A 21,146-nucleotide genomic window follows, 5' to 3' on the forward strand; every position below is an offset into this window, starting at 1 on the left:
CATGTTTATAATATACATGAACGTGAATTCTGTATATTATGTTAAGTGTTTATGTGTATTCAACTATATAATTTTGTGTATTATGAACATGAATTATGTACTTTATAAAGTCAAATTCTTTATATTAGATTAGGGTCCATAGTGCACTGTGGATCAGGGTTCACGATATAAATTGTCCATCCTCAATAGTTGGATCGGATTTTTTCTCTAACGGTTTGTAGGCCCCAACATCCACATTATTATTCATTATATCATTCAATCACAAAAATCTTTCTCTCTATTAGTTTTAAGTTTTTGTCAGTTCTTTTTGTGGACTCATCATTTTACTATGTCATATTTTAATTATTTCTTTATTTATTTGAGTTATAAATTTATAATTGTAATGAAATTAATTATTTTGATTTTACGGCCACGAGATAGCCGAACTGCAGACCAACATGATCGTAACATACTACGTAAAAAGTGAAAGATTTGACAGAGTAGCTAGGAAAATAAATATTTGAGAGGGAAAAGTAAAGGAGACACAATATTTTTGACGTGAAAATCAAAAGTTAAAAATCACGGGTCTTTTTGGGCGGTGCCAAACCGAAATTCCACTATATTTTGTAAGTAGCTTAGCCGGTACATATACAATTTGTGTTGTATAAAGAGATGTAGATGTAGAGAGATGTAGAGGAATATTGGTGAAGATGATGTGTTGATTGAGCCCCCTTCTTGTATTTATAGTAGAAGAAATACAAGACATATGGTAATGTGGTATGTTTATAGTAATCGGGTATTTATTGTAGAGTGAAATATTTAATGGGAAGTAGAGGAATTTAGGAAATATAAATGGATTTAGAGAATATAAAGATATTTAGGTAATTTTCAAAAAATATATATATATATTTAGGTAATGGGAGATATATAAGGTGGAAAATAATATTTAGGAAAGTAGTTTATATGTGTTAGCTTGCCTAATCTCGGGATTGCCTACCAAGCCTAGCTGGTCATGATCCGAGTGCTAAGTGCCAAGTGCTAATGGGTTGTTTGATAGAAATGAATTGCATTACAATTCCACCACAATTCTTTAGTCACTACAATTACATTCCCATCCAAGAATTGCAATTCAATGGTAATGGAAAAGGAAAAAAAGATGAAATGACACGACTACCCTTGGTTATTATTGCTATTACTCCGTATTACATAAGGATATTTTAGTCTTTATACCACTTCTTTCCTTCTCAATTCCAATAATTTTATTCCTCCTTACACGACAACGTAATTTGAATTCTTACTTTATTCACACCTTATTCTTTTCACATCGAATTACAACTCCTTCCCCCAATAATTATTTCCTTCCAACCAAATGCCCTGTAAGTTCGACTAGGTACCCATACTTGGTATCTATCAAATTAAAATAAACATGCATTTAATTAAAATGAGAATTATAAAATTAAAATTAAACTACTAAGTGCTTAAAATTGAAACCAATTATTTAAAAATTAAGCTACAAAGCGGTTAAAATATTAAAGTGCATAGGAATGAGAGTAGTATAATAATGAATTGAGAATAAGATAAAAAAAAATGTTTAAAATTTGTGAAAGACATGATATTTAAAGGAAATTAAAATAATAATAATAATTTTTTAAAAAAACAAAAAATTTGGGTGTTGCCATTAGCAACGACCCTAAATATGGACTTTGTCAATGGCAAAGACAGGAAATTTGGCTATTGCCATTGGCATCAGGCTTTTCTTTTTGGTTGGCGGCCACTCTGGAATGTCTCAGCGGGCGCATGTAACACTCATTAGGTTGGGCAATGAGACGCAATTGCGTGTCTCACTGCATTTTTTTAAAGCCAAAAACTAGTGCATTGCAGGAGGTGCCCTTGCTTAAAAACCAAAACTTCCCATTAGTGAAAAACCATTGTGGTAGGAACCCTGAAAATTAAGATTTTGATGATACCAATATTTAGAGTTTAGATCCCCAATTTTTTTTTATTACATCTTCACATCTTAGAATAGGTCAAATTCTTGGCTGAACTCTTGTAATAGTCTAGGACTCGTGTCACTTAATTATGTACTAGTGTTTTACCCGTGCGATGCACGAACAAAATTATGTTATTATGAATTTAAATAAATTTTTAAAAATATAAATATTTTAAAATATACAATATAATAATATAGTTGTAATTCCATATATTCCTTTTTTTTCTCTCTCTCTCTCAAAATCAGTTTCTCTCGGAAAATCAAGAACCATATCTATTGCTCAGCTCCTCACCCGTAGGTATGTATCTTTCTGCACTCTATCTTTTGAATTTGTATGCATGTAAAGTATGGATGCGTTTATTTACGGATTTGATTTTGGTTTTGGTTTTGGTATCGGTTGTGTGATGTTAAGAAACAATGGATGATATAAGGCAACAAAATCTGTATGGTGCAAATTCAATGATAATGCCAGTTGGTTTAGGTCACGATGAGATCGCCTTGCTTAATCTGTACTGTGTCTATTGAGTTTTGAAGCTAGCAATTTCTAATTGTTACTGGGTATATGATATTCTAAAATTTTAATATGATTTGTTTTTTACTGGGTATATGATATTCTAAGATTTTAATATGAGATTGCTCAGTCTCATACTTGTTTCCTGAGTTTGAGGTATGTAGAAGAAGTGTGTTTAGAAAGTTTTTGGGGTGTTTTCTAAATAGTTGTTAGAGTTGATTGGGTTAGTGTGGTTTTTTATTCATCATATTTCTTTTTTATTATTATTATTAAAATGCATCTTATTATTTATATACACATGAACTGTTGTCCATTGTCACATTCTTGGTGACATTTTTTAATAAAGTCATTTGGGTAGATTATAAAGAGGTAGTTCTATATTAAATCTGTATTTTTTAGTGTGTAGTTGATATTTTTTTTAAAGAGAAGTATTGTGTATTGCTTTACTTTATAAGTAAAACTAAATATAAATTTAAATTTTGTATAATTAATATAGTCTCGAATTAATCATGCACACATTTAGATAAATTTATATAAAATAATTGCATAATTAATTTGATTTACTCTTAAGTGTATTTCATATATATTATAATTCCAACAATATGAATAATAACTAAGAAAATTATATTTAAAAAAATGCAAATTTTAATTTTTGTATTAGTAAATTTAAATTTTAATTGGATGCATTTTCTTAATGATTGTATAATACGTCGTATATACAAATAATATTTATATTTATTAATATGTATGTAGGCAAATTCTACAATATAATTTCAGTAATTGTAATATATATTGATGGATTTATAATTAAAATAATCACATTTAAAATTAACAAAATTAGCATTTTAATTTTGTATGATTAATATAGTGCATAAATATAAGTATGTATTTTACTATTAAGTAAATTTCATTTCCTATTTGAATTTCGTTTTCTTTTCCATTTTTTCTTTTTTACGGCTAACATTATTAGTATTAATTAGTGAATTACGGATCTTTTTTGTTTTCCCTTTTTAGTGCTAACTTTTTTACTGATTATTATTAGTAGTAATAAGTGAATTTCATTTCCTTTTCTATTTTTCATTTTCTATTGTTTGAGCACAAGTGTTTTGGCGGGCTTGTGCGAAAGGAGGATTTTTTTAATAATAGTATAGATTTCATATCCTTATTGTTATTAATTAGTAATTTTTGATAGAGTTTTCCTTTTTATTGGTAACATTATTATTATTATTATTATTATTATTATTATTATTGTTATTATTATTATGTTTCATGGTAAGTTACTTTTGTTTCCTTTTTCATTTTTCCTGGTAAGTTAATTTCGTTTCTTTTTCCAGTTTTCATTTTTACTACTAATATTATTAGTATTAATCAATGAATTATGGATCTTTTTTTTTTTCCTTTTTTATTGTGTCTTAAATAATTTTTCCTTTTCTATTGTTTAGGTAGAAGTGTTTCGACAGGAATGTACGAAATGAAATTTTTGTTAGAATTTTTCTTTTTATTAGTAATTTTAGTCAATTAGAAGATTGATATTGCTTAGAAGGTCACTCATGTGGTTAGTCAATTGGTATCGAGCAATTATGAATTTAAAAAACACATATCCACTTTATTAGCTAAGCCCTCAAGCCATTTGTTTCACACATCCACTTTATTAGCTAAGCCCTCAAGCCATTTGTTTCACAGAGATCTAAATGTAAACATATCATTGCATTGTCTTGATCAGAATAACAAACTATTACATTTAAATAAATAAATAAAAAAGAATGATAACCCACCAGAGCCAGAAGCATAACATCGGAGTGCTGTAAATAGGCACAGGGGAGAGATGAAGATGACCAGGCTATGCATGCAAAATCGGACTTGGAGATGACCAGCATTGACGCTTCCTCGCCCCCGATACCTCGCCTTGCGCTATACTACGTCCAGAGCCCATTCCATCATGTCCTTGAGAAGATGTCTTACGGGTCCAGTCCATGCGGGTCGCCCCGTAACTACCAGTACCACTATCACTGCTCCCCTATTCACCACTCGCGTAAGTCTTCCACTTCCAGATTCTCCGCCTCTCTCAAAATCTACTTTCTCTTCTATGCACATTATACACTATTTATAGGGGATATATATTTGTAACTTTATTTGATTGAAAATCATTGATGACTGATTTTATGAAAATATAGAAGGATAATTAATAAAATCAATAATAACTTTATTTGATTGAAAATCATTGGGGCTGATTTTATGAAAAATATAAAAAGATAATTAATAAAATCAATAGTTTTACTAAAATAACCCTAAGTTTTGGGGGGAAAACTTGTCCAAACACTTCTATTATTATATATATATAGATGTCTTTCAAAAGCACGAATCATTGATTGACGGAAGATCTGAAGGCCGAAGACATGAGAATTGAGATAGCTAGAGGAAGACCAAGAGGACGTTGAAGCCTAATCATGGAAGGGCTCACCTCTTGTTGAATTGGAAGACCGAATGATTAAGGAAAATTATTCAAGAATTTTCGAGAGAATGATAACGTCAATCATTCCATAGTGAGCACTTAAGGCACGAGTCATGTACTACTCATGGGGACAAGGCAGTGAACATTCTCTGGACGTCACTCTATCCGAAACCTTAAAATTATGGGTGATCAACCTTGGACAAATTGAAGTTCTAGAAACGAATCCCAATGTGCATTAAAAGTTTTGTCCTTGGTGTAAGACAAAAAGCCAAAAAGTCTGATCATTTTTAAAGACAAATGGCTACATGGTGTTGACTGTTGACACCCACATGTTCTAAATAACCAGAGGATATTACACACTAAACAAAGAAAAAGGGCTTTAGAATTTTGTGTTTCCCTCAAACGAACACAAAATTTCACACCTATAAATACCCTCACTTCATTCATATTGAAGCTGCTGGTCCATAAGTGATATTGCAAGCTATAAGCTCAAATACTTACAAGCAATCTAGTGTGTGAAAGAGAGAAAGCTATCAAAGCTTAATCTAGTAGTCTTTGGAAGAAATCTTGTGCTACTACAAGTATTCACTCAAGATCATCTAAGCTAAGATTTCAAGTTGGAGGATACAAGTTTTATTTTATCAATCAACCAACTCTACTTGGAGAAAGTAGAAGGAGACGGAGTAAACTTTGAAGAAGTTGAAAAATCTGTAAAGCGTGACTGCCCGACTTTGTGATCAAGGGAGCATGTTGTGTGGTGCATTGTACTAAAAAAATGAGTAATTAGTGCAATCCTTCACAAATTTTGAAGAAGAGTGGAATAAGCTTCGTTAATAGGCGAACCACTATAAAAAAACTATTTCTCTCTCTTTAATTATGCATTTACATTATTGCATTGCATATTCGCGATCAAGCCTTATATTTTCCTAACAATATCAAGCGAGTGTGAAGCTATAAAACATTATTTCAAGAACTTATTATTCCCGCTGCAAAACTCTTTTTTAAGAAATTATTCCTTAGTGGATAATTTCTCAATTTTTTTTTCAAAACCCCAGTGAGTCTGTTCACCTCCTCTAGACTCACTTAGCAACTCACCGGGACCAACATATTGCATCAACTTTTAGACCTGCATAAACCTCCCTTAATTCACTGATGGGGATGCTCTTAACAAGCTAATTTAAGGACCCAAATAGAGAACACATATCGAGAGAGCTTGAGGGTACGCGAGATTTTATGCATGCATGGATTGGAATTGAAGGCAAGCTAAGATATTGCCTGGTGATCGATCTTTTGGCGCTATTTGCTCGAGCATTACGCCATAGTGGCATGAGATAACCTGAAATTTACTTATACTCAAGGAAAATAAAGTCAAAAGAAAATATTCATTATGGTTAACGAAAAATAGGCCCAATTTGACTGGAATTGTCTTCCTAATTTTTTTAGTCTAAAGATATTTTCTAGATTCCTTATTTTCTATCTCTCTTCTTTTTTAAGTTAGTTTCACAATCATATTTTCTATCTCTCTTCTTTTTTAAGTTAGTTTCACAATCATAGCGTCACCACCCACACCACAACACAATCATAGCATCACCACCTGATCACTACTACCACAACCATCATCACCATCACCATCACCAACACCAATACCACACGGGCCACCACTACTAGCACCACCACTAACACACACTACCACCACTACTAGCACCACCACTAACACACACTACCACCACCACCACCACTAATAGCACCACCACAAACACCGACACCACCACCACCACCAACACCATTATTACCACTACCATCACCATTATTATTACACAAACAACGAATTTAATTGAGAATATAATAGCATGTGTTGTTCACAAAATAGATTGGAAAGTTATTTTATTATAGTGAATAATTTTTTTTTTTTTGAAATACATTGGGGTGCTACTGCTACCCAGGGCGTACAACAAAAAAACCTACTCCGTCTCATGAATGAGATGCAAACTAACAACGCCTAACCTAAATCATTGTGCACCAAATTCGCGCAATCTGGAGGGGGGACGGGGGGTGTCAAACTCCACCCATCCCTCGCTGCCATTAGCACCCAAAAAGGCAAGAAAATCCGCAATCATCAAACATGAACAAGCTTTCTACTTTTTTTACTTTCCCCTGAATAATATAATATATATGATCTATTTTTCTCCCTAGAAGGGGATAACTATTTCGTCGGGAAAACTATATTGGACTGTAAAATTCGCCATCGCGATAGCCTCACGCATCTTCGGCTTTGGACATTTGCGAGAGGCGGCTAGGCCTCAGCTGGAAATCGAATCGACGCCGGAGACTATGCGAGGACGGTCGAATGTGAATCGCCAGAGCTCTCTTCGCTAATAAATCGCTCTCCATAGTACCGATTCTCACGACGAGCGAGCTCTTCACGCCCGATCTCCGCTTCGAGAGATACGGCGTCGTTTGACCGTGGCCCCGGTGTTTGTGAAGACTACACCGGAACGATCCGGGATGGATCGTCGGCGAGCACATGCAGGTCCTCTTCTGATTCGATTTTCGCGGCGAGCGGTTGCGAGCTGCGGATAATCGCACGGGAGGCGATACGGATCCAGTCAATAAAGTGGCATGTTGTTGGGTTGATGATGATGCGGAGGAACAGAAGCGATCTGACGGCGATAATGAGCGCCGAAAGTGGTGATGGAACTCTGGACGTTGGGATTTAAATCTACAAGATGATGTGCCCGTCTGTTCCAGAAGAAACATTTTTAAAAAAGAAAAAGTAGTAATTATTAGAGAGCCGTTCGGCTCTCATTTTAAGCGAAACCTCCAAACGGGCGATGCCCAGGCTTTATAGGAAATCCAGCGGGTTTCGGAGCCTTAATCGCTGCAGCTTTCAGATATTGTTCATTTTTTCAGTCTCAACATTCCTGATCTCACTCCAATTTTTTTTTTTTAAATACTTTGTTTTTTTTTTTAATGCACTCACTAATTTACAAAAATTATATTATAAGTATTTCTTTATTTATTATAACAAGTATTTTCAGTTTTCACATGTATGATGCACGGAATGGATTTGTTGTAATTATATTCACATTGAGTAGGGAATGAAAATTTATGACTGCATTTTATATAAAAGAGAGACTCATTTTCTAAAATATATATATATAAAAGAATCAGTATTTAAACGATTCTTATAGAATGATGATTCGTACTGTAAATACAAAACTATGAATGCATCTCATATTTGTAATATTAAGTCTTATATATTAATTGCATATATATTATTTGATTTGCTAGCCACTGTAATATTTTTGAGAAAAAATAAAATCAAATATTTACATAATAGTTAACACATTAATTGGAGTAAATCAATAATTTAAAACAACAAATAAATCAAAATTTGTATATAATAAAATGTAAAGGTTATTACAAAAGTTTGAGTTAACCGATGTAAACCTAGAAAACGGTTATAATAAAATGTAAAGGTTATTACAAAGGTAAACGTTGTATTACCATTCCTAGGCATAATAATAGGTGTTCTTGGAGAGCAAAATCATAAATCAATTGTACAATGCTGCACTACCGGCCACTGCAATTATTTATACCCGATGAAGGAAAATAAAAAATTAAATTTTATTTAAATAAAATAGTTAGATACGCTATTGAGATAACAAATTTGCTTACAATTAAACTGAGATTATTTAAAAAAAAAACTGAGATTAGCTGGACTAAATGCTGGTACACCAACAGCTGGTTCTAACAACGGCTGAGCATTATCGAACAACCTATTTGGTTAGAGCAACAATTCTTAAAAATTAAATGTCCGAGTTAAATCAATGACTCGTTTTCTTAAAAATTCTGATTAACCAATGACTCGTTTTCTTAAAAATTAAATGTCCGAGTTAAATCAATTGTTAAGAAATGACTCGTAATATAAATAAATAACAAAGAATCCATTCAGTAATAAACAATTCATTTTATATGTTAATTAGATATTTATTACTTAATCATTTTTATTATGCAATTTTTAGTTACATATTGCATTCAAGATGAACATAACCCAATGCAACACTTTCTGTAATTTTCTAGGAAAAAAATAAAACATTGTTGCCCAAAATTAGATAGCCACAAAACGACGTCGTTTATATATATATATATATATATATATATATATATATATATATATGTATGTATGTATGTATGTATGTATGTATGTATGTATGTATGTATATGTATGTATGTATGTATATATATATATATGTATGTATGTATGTATATGGTTCCTCATTTCATTTGGTTATTTTGGTTCTCCTGCTCTAGGTGTCTCAATTTGACAAACCCTAATCTTTTTGAACTTGTAATCTCTCTCAGATAATTTAAGATCTGCGTTTCTCAATTTGAAAAACTCTAGTCCAAATTTGATCTAGTCTCCGAAACACGGATGCGTGTATACCTTTTAATTTCTCTGTCGTTTTTCCCTAATTTGAGAACACATGCACGTGTACAATTGTAGTACAAATATGATTTGTATTACCATATTTTATAATATTACGCACACCTTAATAGTATATGAATGTTTTGGGCGAGAAATTAAAATTGAGGATTTTGTTTTTATTAATAGTATAGATTACACTGCAGGAAAATATATGTACCGTATAATTCCTATTAGAAAATTTAATCTAAAAATGTATTATGAATAGGAAAGTGAAAAACGATATATTGTATTAGCAATTGTATTACCACATTTTAATGTACAATTGTATTACGAATATGAATTGTATTACCATAAGGTTCTTGAGTTTATGAAGGATTTGTGTTCGTATCTTGCTAATGTTTGATGTATACATTCATTAGCATGTATTTGGAGGATTCTTGGTCTCAATGAGAATTGGGTCAAGATTCCAAGCCACCCCTTGCATAGACCCGATTTCTTCCCATGAAAATAGTAAAATAGGGGTTTAAAATGCTTTTGTGCTTTAAGAGCTAGGGTTGATACACCATGAAAGTGGGGCAATCCTTGCTCTAGTCCTTTTTTATTTGCTTACAATTGTGGCTTTAGACTAGAATTCCTACATGCATTTCTGCTTGTTTTCTTGGTTATTTGTTCTCCCTAACCCCGTAGGTTGTTGAAGTATCTAGATGGTAGAGTCTCCTAACTTGAGTCTTATTTCTTTATTTTGTATTTATCTATTGCTCATATGTGTTTGTTTGACATTGTTGTCGTTGCTTGTTGATCTCTTTATGTTAGTGCCTAGTTTTGTGATTGCATATTGCATGTCATAACCCATAATCCTCAGCGGAATGACATTTCACACCCGTACACTTACCATCACTCATTTTTGCTACACGACCAATTGGCTTATGTGCGGATATTTGATGGGAGCATATATATATCTCCCTTCGTTATTACATGGCAACCTATGTGCCTCATAGGTAATTGGTATGTTGACATGTATTTACAATGTGTGCTATGCCCATGTTCTGTCGTTATGCTAGCGGATTTTCGTTAGCTAACTGGGGGACTTGGATTGATGCTATTAGAGGTTTCTGCATTCAATTGTTATTGCCCAAAATCCTAAGCTTTTAGTTGGGCTTTATTCTTTTGTTTTTATTTAATTTGACATTGGCTACCTTAGTGAGTTGTTATACCATAGACCAGAGTCCTAAATTGTGTATTTTTAATATTGAAATTGTGAATTTTTATAATATAAATTGTGTTTCTAAGTCATAATACATAAATTGTGTATGTTAATATTGTGTGTTTATAATATATAAATTGTGAAATTTTAAAAAATAAATTATGAACATTTAATATGTAAATGGTGAACATTCAAAACTTGGGTTCACCTTTTCCACAAAATAATTTACATACCTTAGTTGGACGGGCCTTTAGCTTGAAATAGTTAGTTTAGATTATCCTTTTAGTTTAGGCCTTCTTTTCTTTATTTGGCAAATTATACCGTGCACCACGGTGCACATAGCAATGTGCACCACGTACGTACACGACGTCGTTTTGAGCATTGTAAACTAACCGTCGATTTTTTTGGAAATCAGGTTTCCCGTTTCGGGCGTTTTGTATTTTTTTTTTTTTTTTGAAAACCAAACCATCAATACGATATATTAAAGCAAAGCAGAAATAGAGTCAGGTGGGACAGAGTCCCAGTACAGCATGCAAGCCTGTGAATAGGCCGCTGATGCAAGAGAATGAGCAATAACATTTGCTGATCTAGGAACCGAACGAACTAAACAATCAGAAAATAAGGATAGCGTAGCTCTGCATGTATCAACCGCAAAGCCTACGTACGAGTTTAACACTTCCGTATTTCGAAGAAGAGTTCCGAGCTGGGTGCAATCTGTGTGTAGTGCGACGGACTGAACTCCCCTTCCTCTGAGCCATGAAAGAACCTCCTTGCAAGCTAGTGCCTCTGCCATTAATGGCGAAAAACAGTGAGTTAATGGCCCTGCTGTTGCCGCTACGAAGCCGCCGTGGGTGTTAGAAGCACTACACCGAATGCCGCCGTCAACATTGTAGATTGAAAGCCAGCATCGAAGAAGCAGTTCATACGCACCAAATCTGAATGCAAGACGGCAGTAGCATTTTCCACAGGTATACTTTGTGCGCTGGCAGCCAACGCCTGATCTCCATGAGCGCCTCTCCACGCGTGAAGAGCTGCAGCAGCTGAGCATGCAATTCTCCGTGGCGGCAGTAGGCATCCTTCCTAGACAGCAGCATTGCGGGCTCGCCAGAGATAATATAAAACTGCCACAACCAATGCAATGTGATCTTCAGTTAGGACACTTAAAGTGCATGAGAACCACTCACAAAAAGAATCCCCTGCAATAGAAGTCATGGGAATAGCCGATTCATGCCATACAAGTTGGGAATAGTCACATAAGACTAAGGCATGCATTATATTTTCATGTGTAAGCCCACACTTTGGGCATGTTGGGTCAATATCCACTCTCTTTTTAAGCAAATTAATAGTAACAGGGAGAGTATCATTTAGGGCTCTCCAAAGAAAAGTCTTCCATTTTGGGGGAATTTTCATTTTCCATAGAGAACTCCATTTTTGAAATCCACCAACTACATACCCAACATCACCAACAATGGCCCTATAACCATTCTTGACTGAATAGCAGCCCTTTGGGTCACCGTGCCAAAACCATGAATCCTCATAATTCGGTGACAGGGGAATTCTAATAATGCGAGCCACATCCTCCGGGGAAAGAATGTCGTTCAACACAGAAAGATCCCACGCCCCGCCACCTTCATCAACAAGACCAGCTACCAGTTAGCCATTCAGTTCCACAGGCATAGGAGTCTGAACCATTGGATTAGGCCCATCAGGCAGCCAAGGATGCCCCCAAATCAATGTAGATTTCCCGTTGCCAACTCTACGCCTGACACCACCACAGACCAAACTGTGGGCAGCCATAATACTGCGCCAACAATAGCTAGGGCAACTCCCTAAATTAGCATCAATAAAGGATGTATGGGGATAGTACCTTGCCTTATAGATCCTAGCAACCAAAGAGTGAGGGTTAGTTAGGAACCGCCAAGCCTGTTTTCCCAACATAGCCAAATTAAAAGTGGCCACTCAGTGTTTTTTTTCTCTCCCTAGCTTTTCTAGGGTTTCCTCTTCTCTCCCAGACGTTCTAGGGTTTCTGGCTTTTCTCTTGGCTTCTTCCGGTAGTTTTTGCTGGTGCTTTTTGGTTTCGCTTCCCTTACGCATCGTGTCTTTGTTTGTACGTGCGCATGGCTACTGCGACAGATGATGGCGATGTGGCAGGGCTCACTGAGCGGTGGGCGGATATGGTTTTGGAAGATGAAGATGTGGACTTTGAACCTACGGGTGAGTCAGTTGGCGTAATACAGACCAGCGGGGAGGAGTCCTGGGCGATTGTTGGCCGCTTCTTGACGGAGAAGTTGGTTAAGCTTGAGTTCATGCAGCAAGTAATGGCGTCGGTTTGGCGACCAGTACGGGGTGTTCAAGTTTCGGAGATTCAACCCAATTTGTTCTTATTCGTCTTTTTCCATGAATCCAACGTCAAGTATGTGCTTGAAGAGGGTCCCTGGTCCTTCGACAATAACACTTTAGTGTGCCGAGTAAAAATTCTGCTTGAAGGCAAGGGAATCAGTGGTTCCTGTTGATCAATATCCGTTTGGGGCGGAGCTCCGTGCGGGTGGCAGGAGAGGCCCAAGGGCAGTCGGAGGACCGTGGTTGGTACCCTTGGGTGGTCAGCCGAGAGGTGCTGACGACGCTGCACCGAGGGTTGTGGAGACACAAGGCGGGGGGGTGCATGGGAAGGGTTCGCAGCCGGAGTCTAGTAACCGTGGTTCTGAAGAAGGTGTGGTGGCGGTTACGAAGAGGCGTCGGGAGTCTCCAAGGGTTGTTGGTGGTGGTAGGCGGACTGGGAGTGCTAATGGTGATATTGTTATGTCTGACGTGGGACTGGCATTGAGTGGCCACTTTCGGGCGTTCTGTATATTTATGTTAATATTCTGTGTATTCTAGGTAATCGTTATGTGTATTCCAGGCAATCATTCTGTGTATTCTAGGTAACGGTTTTGTGTATTCATGTTAGTAACACATGTTGTGATGTGTTTGTGCATTCGAATGTTTAGGAGGATGATTTCTGTGTATTTTGTGTCAATATTCTGTGTATTCATGTTATTAACACAGGTTGTGATGTGTTTGTGCATTCGAATGTTAGGAGGATGAGTTCTGTGTATTTTGTGTCAATATTCTGTGTATTCTAGGCAAACGTTCTGTGTATTCTAGATAATGATTATGTGTATTATAGATAATGAATTCCCTAGAGTTATTCGCGTCCGCTTCCACCAACATCGAAACGACATCGTTTTGGACCAGGGTGCACATTGCTATGTGCACCGTGGTCCACGATATAACGATTGTCTTTATTTTGCATAGACTTTATTTGTATGCATGTGCTTCCTTTTTGTATGGGCTTTGCCCTTTCTTTTTTTATCAATAAATTTTATTTTATTTTTTAAAAGGAAACACAAAGTTCAAAAAAAAAAAAAAAAAAAAAAAAAAGAACATATGAGAGTCGTATGCTATTATTTGAACATTATTAATAAAGTGCATGTAGAGCTATAGATGCATTTGAGTAGGAACAACTGCCCTACATATTTGGTAGACATACCCATCAAAGGTTTGAAATTGTAGATGTGACAAACAAAATCTTGGAACTTTTAGCCGGCTTTAGGTTAGCAGAAAATGAGGACTGAGTCAGCAAAACCAAAGCCAATCCTCCTAAAATGTGCAATCAATGATAAGGACAGCAATACAGAGAACATGTATGTAATAAGAGCACAGAAACTTGAGGCTCCAAAAACATGATCCTTTGGTTACATAAAATTGTAATTCTGTCTGACTATGATAATATTCACACCATGAATGTCAAGATCAATACCCTCAAGGGTCCTAGTAGTTAATATGCAAGTGTTCATAGTTACCTTAAACAACAATAACATTCAGAAACAATCATCATTTGCTCGGGGAAGGAGAGCCCAACCCGGATCTCGCGTCCACCAGTTTGGTGTACTTACGGTGGCGCCTCTCTCGGGCGTAGATTACCCAGAATATGAGCGAGAACATGACTGCAGCCGATGCCAGAGCCAGCCCGATGTAGACCCACTTGCTGAACTTGCTCAAATCGGGGCAATGATCATCGTGTATCACATTGAACGTACCTCGAAGGAATGTGCAGTCGACAAGTTCGGTGAGGAATGGACCGTAGTGGTATAGACCGCCACTGATGTTAATTGCAGTGTTCATCTGCCTGTACAGATCAGGCGTTAAACGCCCCACTGTGGTGCACACATTCTTCGCCGAAACTTTACAGACATAACTCTTCCAAACCTAGATCAATAAAAACAATATATGTTAAATTTAAAGTTCACTTTAACTTAATACTACAATCCTTGTTTCTAAAACAAAATTATGTTACCTCGGTTGCATTACTGAACTCAACCTCGCCAGCAGCACAGTTTCGATCTGTCTTGTCAGAGTTAAATGGATTGCAGAGGTTAGGCACCAATGGACCAGATTGATTGTACCAAGCGGGTGAACGGGCTGGCATGTTAACGTTAGACACATTGTTTATGATCCTGTTAACGACCCCAACCATCTGGAATGTCACGTCTTTGCTTTGGGACAGCGCGGCTCGAGCAGCTTGAGGGTCTACACAGGGAATAATATCATCCAATGCGGTATGAGCCTCCGGGTGCTTAACCCATTGATCCATGGCAACACAAGTGTCCCCGACCACACTAAAACAGAGAAAAATATTAGTTGGGCGGAGGCCAATGAAGGGCCAACCCAGTAATTGGCGGCTAAGAGGATTATTGGGCGGAAGGGCCAATTCCAGCACCATGCCTCTCGAAAATGTGGCGTAATGGTAAACGCTTGATTCTAACATTAATCAACTTTGGTAATAACTAGAAAAGTGCATAATGGCAGGAGGACTTACTTGTGAAGAACTAAAAATACACCGCTCAAGAAAAATGTTGCTGCAATGAGAATCCATCCTAGGATCACCAGACTGCAGGAAATGAAAGGATTTTACGATAACAAAGTGTATCTTAAGTGAAATGGAATGTGGCGAAGCTTACATGTACACGAGAAATTGCAGGCCAAGGATAGACAATACTGCACCAAATTTTACAAAGAATTAGCTCAACCGAGATGATTGATAGTAATATTAACTACAAATTTTGTCTAAAAGGGAACGCAAAGCTTACAAAAACCAAGAGCGGCCAAGCCAAGCATAACGGCAGCTAAAATTATGAGAGTCTTACTCCTGCAAAACGGCTATGCCTTCATAATAGTTCAATTGAAGTGGTTTAATTTAAAGAGAATATAATAAAGTACTTACACCACGTCTATAGCACGTAAGATGTCCCTTTTGTTGTTCCGCGTTTCAGTTTCAAGAGTGTTAGCAGAAGAGTTGATGGTGTCATCAACCCGATCAATGCTGTTCTGAACATCTTTCGGTAGAAAAATCTGAGCAACTCCAGTACTTTTGGCTACAGCCAGAACACCCGACACGTTTCTCAGTTTGTAGACCGTGGAATCTGCTTGGGCCACAACAAAGTCCATTGTGTCTTTTGTACTATGGTAAAATTTGTCTTGTCCAGTATACAGAACCGCAGAGCCAATGCTGAAGCACATTTAGCACGAAATAAGTTCGAATAAAAACAATCTCGAGAGATATCACGTACGAAATAAGTGCAATCCAGGAAGAAGCCATTACATTGCAGCAACAGTAAATAAAGCGAGAAAGGCAAGCGAAAGTGCATAAGCACTTCGGGAGTAACCATAGCGAGTTTTCCTGCAGCAGCAACAGCAAAGACAGACTAACAGCAATGCGAGGCCAAATCCCAAAAACCAAATTGCAGCAATTAAGAAAAGCGGGGCACCAGTAAAAGCCACAGACTGTATAAAAAATTCAAAATCAAACTCATTAGCTGCATATTATATTACAGAAAGTTTATACATTGTAAAAATGGAAAAGCCGGGACCTTAAGAATAAAAAGACACCAGAAAACAGACAAACCAAGTAAGGGGGTTGAGCAATTCAAGATTCGGTTATGTTTTAAAATGTTAAGAAAAACAAAAGCACAAAAATTTAGTTTAGACGCCTTTCGATTAGCTACATCTATGACTGAAACATTAAGAAGCCGGCACATAGTATACCACAACAGAACCAAAATTCATGATATGACAAAGACACCTAAACATTAAACAAACCACATTAAAACATACAAAATGGAACACATTAGTATTACCAAAACATCAAGAATGCTGAAAAAGTAATAATTTAAGGAGTCCTGACATTTGTAAGATAATGGATTTATATTTCAAAGGGAACACTTACAGACTTGTAATGGTCATTACTGATATTCCATCCACCAGTATAGTAGTTTAGCTTGTCAGATGGGTCTTTCCTGTGTGTTCTCTCTGCAGCGAGTATCAAGGATGAATCTCCACCATTGTTTTCCTGTAATAGTGACCTTCCATTTCCCCAAGAAACTGCACCATTATTGCTCCCATCAACCACACCTACTCTCAACAAACACAGAAAAGCAAACAATTCAAGAAAAGAATACATAAAAGGCATCCCATTGATAACACCAACGAGCAACAAACAAGCAAAATCTGATACCGTTTTTCACAAATTCTTGAAAAAACTAAACCCAAAACTGGAAATTAGAAAACAGTGATCACACCCACTAAGAGCAAACTATCAAAAAGACAACTTTTTTTTGTTTGTTCATAAATACTCCCCTGATGAGTTCTCTAAGAACCCAAAAATGTGAATTGCCAAACAACACAGATATTGGTAAAATGCATAAAAGACTTGCCTGGAATCACAGAAGCTAACCCAAATGGGGACAAAAGGATTATGAATATGAACAGAAAAGAGGGTACACGGGAGATTTGATTGCTTGAGAGCATGGCTGTTTAGTCTTTACCCAAAGATTAAACACTCTCAATTCTTATATTGGGTATTGTTTTTCACTATTTTCTTGACTTTATACGGTAAAAAAGAAGCTCAGTGGTCTCTTCAGGAAGGAAGCCAAAAAGGGAATTCAGAATTCTTGCCGTGTGTGTTTAATTTATATATATACACATATATACTATTGTATGACGTGTTTGAGGAAACTGGCATTGCACGTCTTTGATTCCGCGGTTTGGATCCATGTTTTTTGAGGTACGACCACCTTGGAACTCTTTATGGAGAAAACAAAAATCTTATCTTCAGGAATACAATGGAAAATGAAAACAGGAAAAAGAACAAAATGTCTACAAAGTGACGAAAGTCCTAACAAATAAAGATGATGAGTCGTTGAGACTTTGAAAGATTGGGAAAGAAAACCATCATCATTAATCTTTTTATTAGATAAATAGATTCTTTATTAATTCATGAGACTTGAATTTAGCCAATTTACTCTAACTCATGAAAATAAATAAAAACTTTTTAATCCATGATTCCATGAATGGATAATAGGGAGGGATATTGTTAAATAAACAAACAAATTTCACTAAAATTTTCTTTGTCAATTTACTTGTCAAATGGATTGAATTCATTGTGTGCGCATGAATACTAGAGAACTTGCGATTTACCTCTGTAGTGATTTTTTGGACGGAGTTCTGTAGATTTAGGATTAGTCCGGCAAATATGGAATAACCTAAGTATAAAAATATAGTTGTCTATTTATTGCATGCATGATTAGAGGTTGCTTACTAAGGAGCCCCTCACCGTCCCTGGTAAAACTCGATCTATGATCTTTGCTCCCAAACTTCACCCATATGACTAATTGCGCTGCCCATGCGTGCATTTCTATAGCATTGTTAATTATAGCTTATAGGAGCCGAAGCTTTGACGGAGCTTCGCGTCGGCGGGTCTTTGGCTGGCGGTCTCCTATTTCCCTTTTTTTTTTTTTCATAACTTTCACTGCCGATTCAACCACCAACTCTTGAAGGAAGTTGCAGAAGTTTCAACGTTCAAAGGATTCAACCCGATCTGGATAAAGAGGTGGATTGATTTTAGTGGAACCCTAAAATAAAGTTTTCAAGAAGAGGTGTAATGTTGTTTCCCTTTTCTTGTGTGTTCTGTATTTGTTTGTGTTTTTCTGTCTGTTTCTCTCGTTTGTGTGACGAGTTTGTTTTCCTCTCGCTTCTTTTGACGAGTTCTTTTCTTCATAAGTGTGAATCATAAAAATTTGTCATGACGTATGTGAACCTCATCTTGGGTGGCAAAGATGACAATGAAAAAGAGCATTTACAGTTTAGATTGATGGATGTATTGTCAATGAATGTAAATTTGAAAACAAATACTCAGGTGGTGTGTAAGACTTTCCAACCGAAGTCAGTCTTGACTACGTTTGATCAATCCTTCAATGATATTAAAGAAGCGTTAAGTTCATCCAACGGATTTAGCTTCAAATTTGTGAAACAGTCTACGAATCAAGTTATTTGTAGCATTGCTAGGAAAATTGTTTATATGTCTGACGGTAAGGATGATCATATTTGTAATTGTTTCAGCTTATGATTAAATGAATGAGTTTCTTTATTTAAAAAAAATATTAAATACTCAAATTAATGAAAATATTCGTGACAGAAAGGATGAAAGTAAGGATGAATTTTTTTTAAAAAAAAATAAATTTTATAGTAAATGCTAATTGAGCGATAGGTGTAACGGCAAGCTGGCATAATGTAGAATTTCAAAGGTTTTATTATATTCACATTAATGATAATTAAGGTTAGTTATTTATATTGTTTGATTAGTCAAAAATGTGACACGTTTTTTCGTGGCGTAAGTTATAATTCGGCGATTCCTTCTTTTCCCATTCGGCGATTCCTATTCGGACAGGCTAAGTATGCTTTGATTTAGAAGCAAGTGGCAATATCAACAAACATATTATAACAATTAAAAAAAATAAAGTATTCTTCTTTTTAAATTTGATATAGATTACAAATGGATAGTTGAGATGATTTTAAAGTCAAACTGTACTACAATTTTTTATATATAAAAATTACTATATAATATTCATATTTGATAGTTGAGATGATTTTTAAGTCAAACTACAAATTTTTTTTTATATAAAAATTACTATATAATATTCATATTTGATGAGTTACTATTGTATTGAATATTTCTTGAAAAATACAAAGACCTTGTGGTTAAGCGACATAAAGTGAATATCTCGAACCCAATGGGGTAGCTCAAGTGGCAAGTGAGCTCTCTTTGTGGGAAGGAATTTCGGGAGAATCCGGATTCAATTTCCATAAGTGACGATTCCCCCTGGGCCAGCTCCTGTGCCTCTCGGAGCGAACGTGGGTGGACCCCGGACCGTTAAACGGACGGAGAGAAAAAGACCCTATAAATTTACCAAAAAAAAAATAAAGTGACTCTCTCAAATGGAAGGTCATGGATTTGTGTCTCAGTGGGGATGATATTGACTCGTTGTATATATGAACAAAAAATGTATATATTTGGTGAGTTATACTTGAATCCTAAATTATTCTCTCAATTATCTTCTAAATGGAGGTTTTGTTTTGTTTTTTGTTTTTTGTTTTTTGTTTTTGTTTTTTTTTATTTTGTTTTTTGTTTTTTGTTTTTTTGTTTTTGGTATCTTCACTTCTGGCTAAAAGGAGCACAACTTCACAAGTTGGTATCATCAAAGTGTTCAGCTACACCTAAAAAACTAGAGCTTATGTATTTATTTCAACAATGCTACACTACGTTATATAAATTAATAATCCTTATTAATCACTTTTGACATGTTATCATTTTATTATACGCTTTGTAAAATATTTGATTATTACGTAAATTTCTTGTTAATCTATAGTGACGTTAACTAATTAACTGAGTAATTCGTAAAAATACGGAATTTTATTTTTTAATTAATCACATTGAATGAATATCGTACGTGTAATATTTTAATATGAGAGAGTAGCATTTTTCTTTTGACTCTAAATACTTTCTTAATTAAAATACTAATGCACTTCTCACTGATTGATCAAAAAAAGAAGAAGAAGAAAGAATCAATTAATAATCAACTTCAACAAACACTAGAAGTACTAACGTTTACTTTACTTTTATATTTTTCATTTGTTGATTTCTTTTTTTTTTTTATTATTTATAAGTTAAAACTATGTTGATTAACACGTATTTTTCAAATTTTATGTTTTTTTTTTATCTTCCCAAATTTGTTTTGTTTTTATTCTTTAATACCTAGTTACCTACTACCTACTACCTAGTTTTACTGTATTTCATAGTGGTTAAGTGAAAGAGACTTTGTCAAAAAAAAAAATGAAAGAGACTTGTCCATTATTAACTAAATATCAAGAGTTTGATTCGTATGCTTTGAGTATAGAATAATTTTAAATTTCAGATCAACTATCCCACTCATTAGAGGTGCATACAATTTAGTGAATGGATTAGTCCCTGTGTCCAACTAACGGTGAAAATTCTAGATTAAAAAAAAAACAAGTTAATACCCAAAATTGTCCTCGATCATAGTGGTTTTTCTCAATTTTGTCTTAAACGACTTTTGTGTCATAAAGTTGTCTCAGACTTTTGTGTTATCGCTCAAAATTGTCCTCCCTTTGTTAATCCGTCAAAAAGGTGTTAAGTACAAGGATAATTTAGTCATTTCATATTTGCTCCGTTTGTTAATCAGTCGA

At 35.3% G+C, this 21,146-nt stretch overlaps 1 protein-coding gene across 1 annotated transcript; it reads right to left on the reverse strand.

Moving 5' to 3' along the window:
• Positions 1-14,158: 14,158 nt before the first annotated feature.
• LOC115996199 lies at positions 14,159-17,657 on the reverse strand. Its single transcript, XM_031235345.1, has 9 exons — positions 17,318-17,657; positions 16,831-17,015; positions 16,207-16,388; positions 15,829-16,113; positions 15,695-15,753; positions 15,566-15,602; positions 15,424-15,495; positions 14,902-15,223; positions 14,159-14,813 (listed from the first exon to the last, which is right to left on the reverse strand). Exons 1-9 carry the CDS (start codon positions 17,409-17,411, stop codon positions 14,439-14,441), a joined length of 1,611 nt encoding a protein of 536 aa, XP_031091205.1. The 5' UTR covers positions 17,412-17,657; the 3' UTR covers positions 14,159-14,438.
• Positions 17,658-21,146: the final 3,489 nt, after the last annotated feature.

Source organism: Ipomoea triloba, chromosome 11 (genome assembly GCF_003576645.1).
Source record: "Ipomoea triloba cultivar NCNSP0323 chromosome 11, ASM357664v1".
Taxonomy (NCBI): Eukaryota; Viridiplantae; Streptophyta; class Magnoliopsida; order Solanales; family Convolvulaceae; genus Ipomoea; species Ipomoea triloba.

Bases quoted from the DNA above. Each gene is read 5' to 3' on its own strand.
- LOC115996199 (XM_031235345.1), bottom strand. From the start codon at position 17,411: ATGCTCTCAAGCAATCAAATCTCCCGTGTACCCTCTTTTCTGTTCATA. The intron at 17,016-17,317 runs GCAAGTCTTTTA...TGTTGAGAGTAG, and splicing joins GTTAGCTTCTGTGATTCCAG to GTGTGGTTGATGGGAGCAAT. The intron at 15,754-15,828 runs GTAAGTACTTTA...GCCGTTTTGCAG, and splicing joins TTACGTGCTATAGACGTGGT to GAGTAAGACTCTCATAATTT.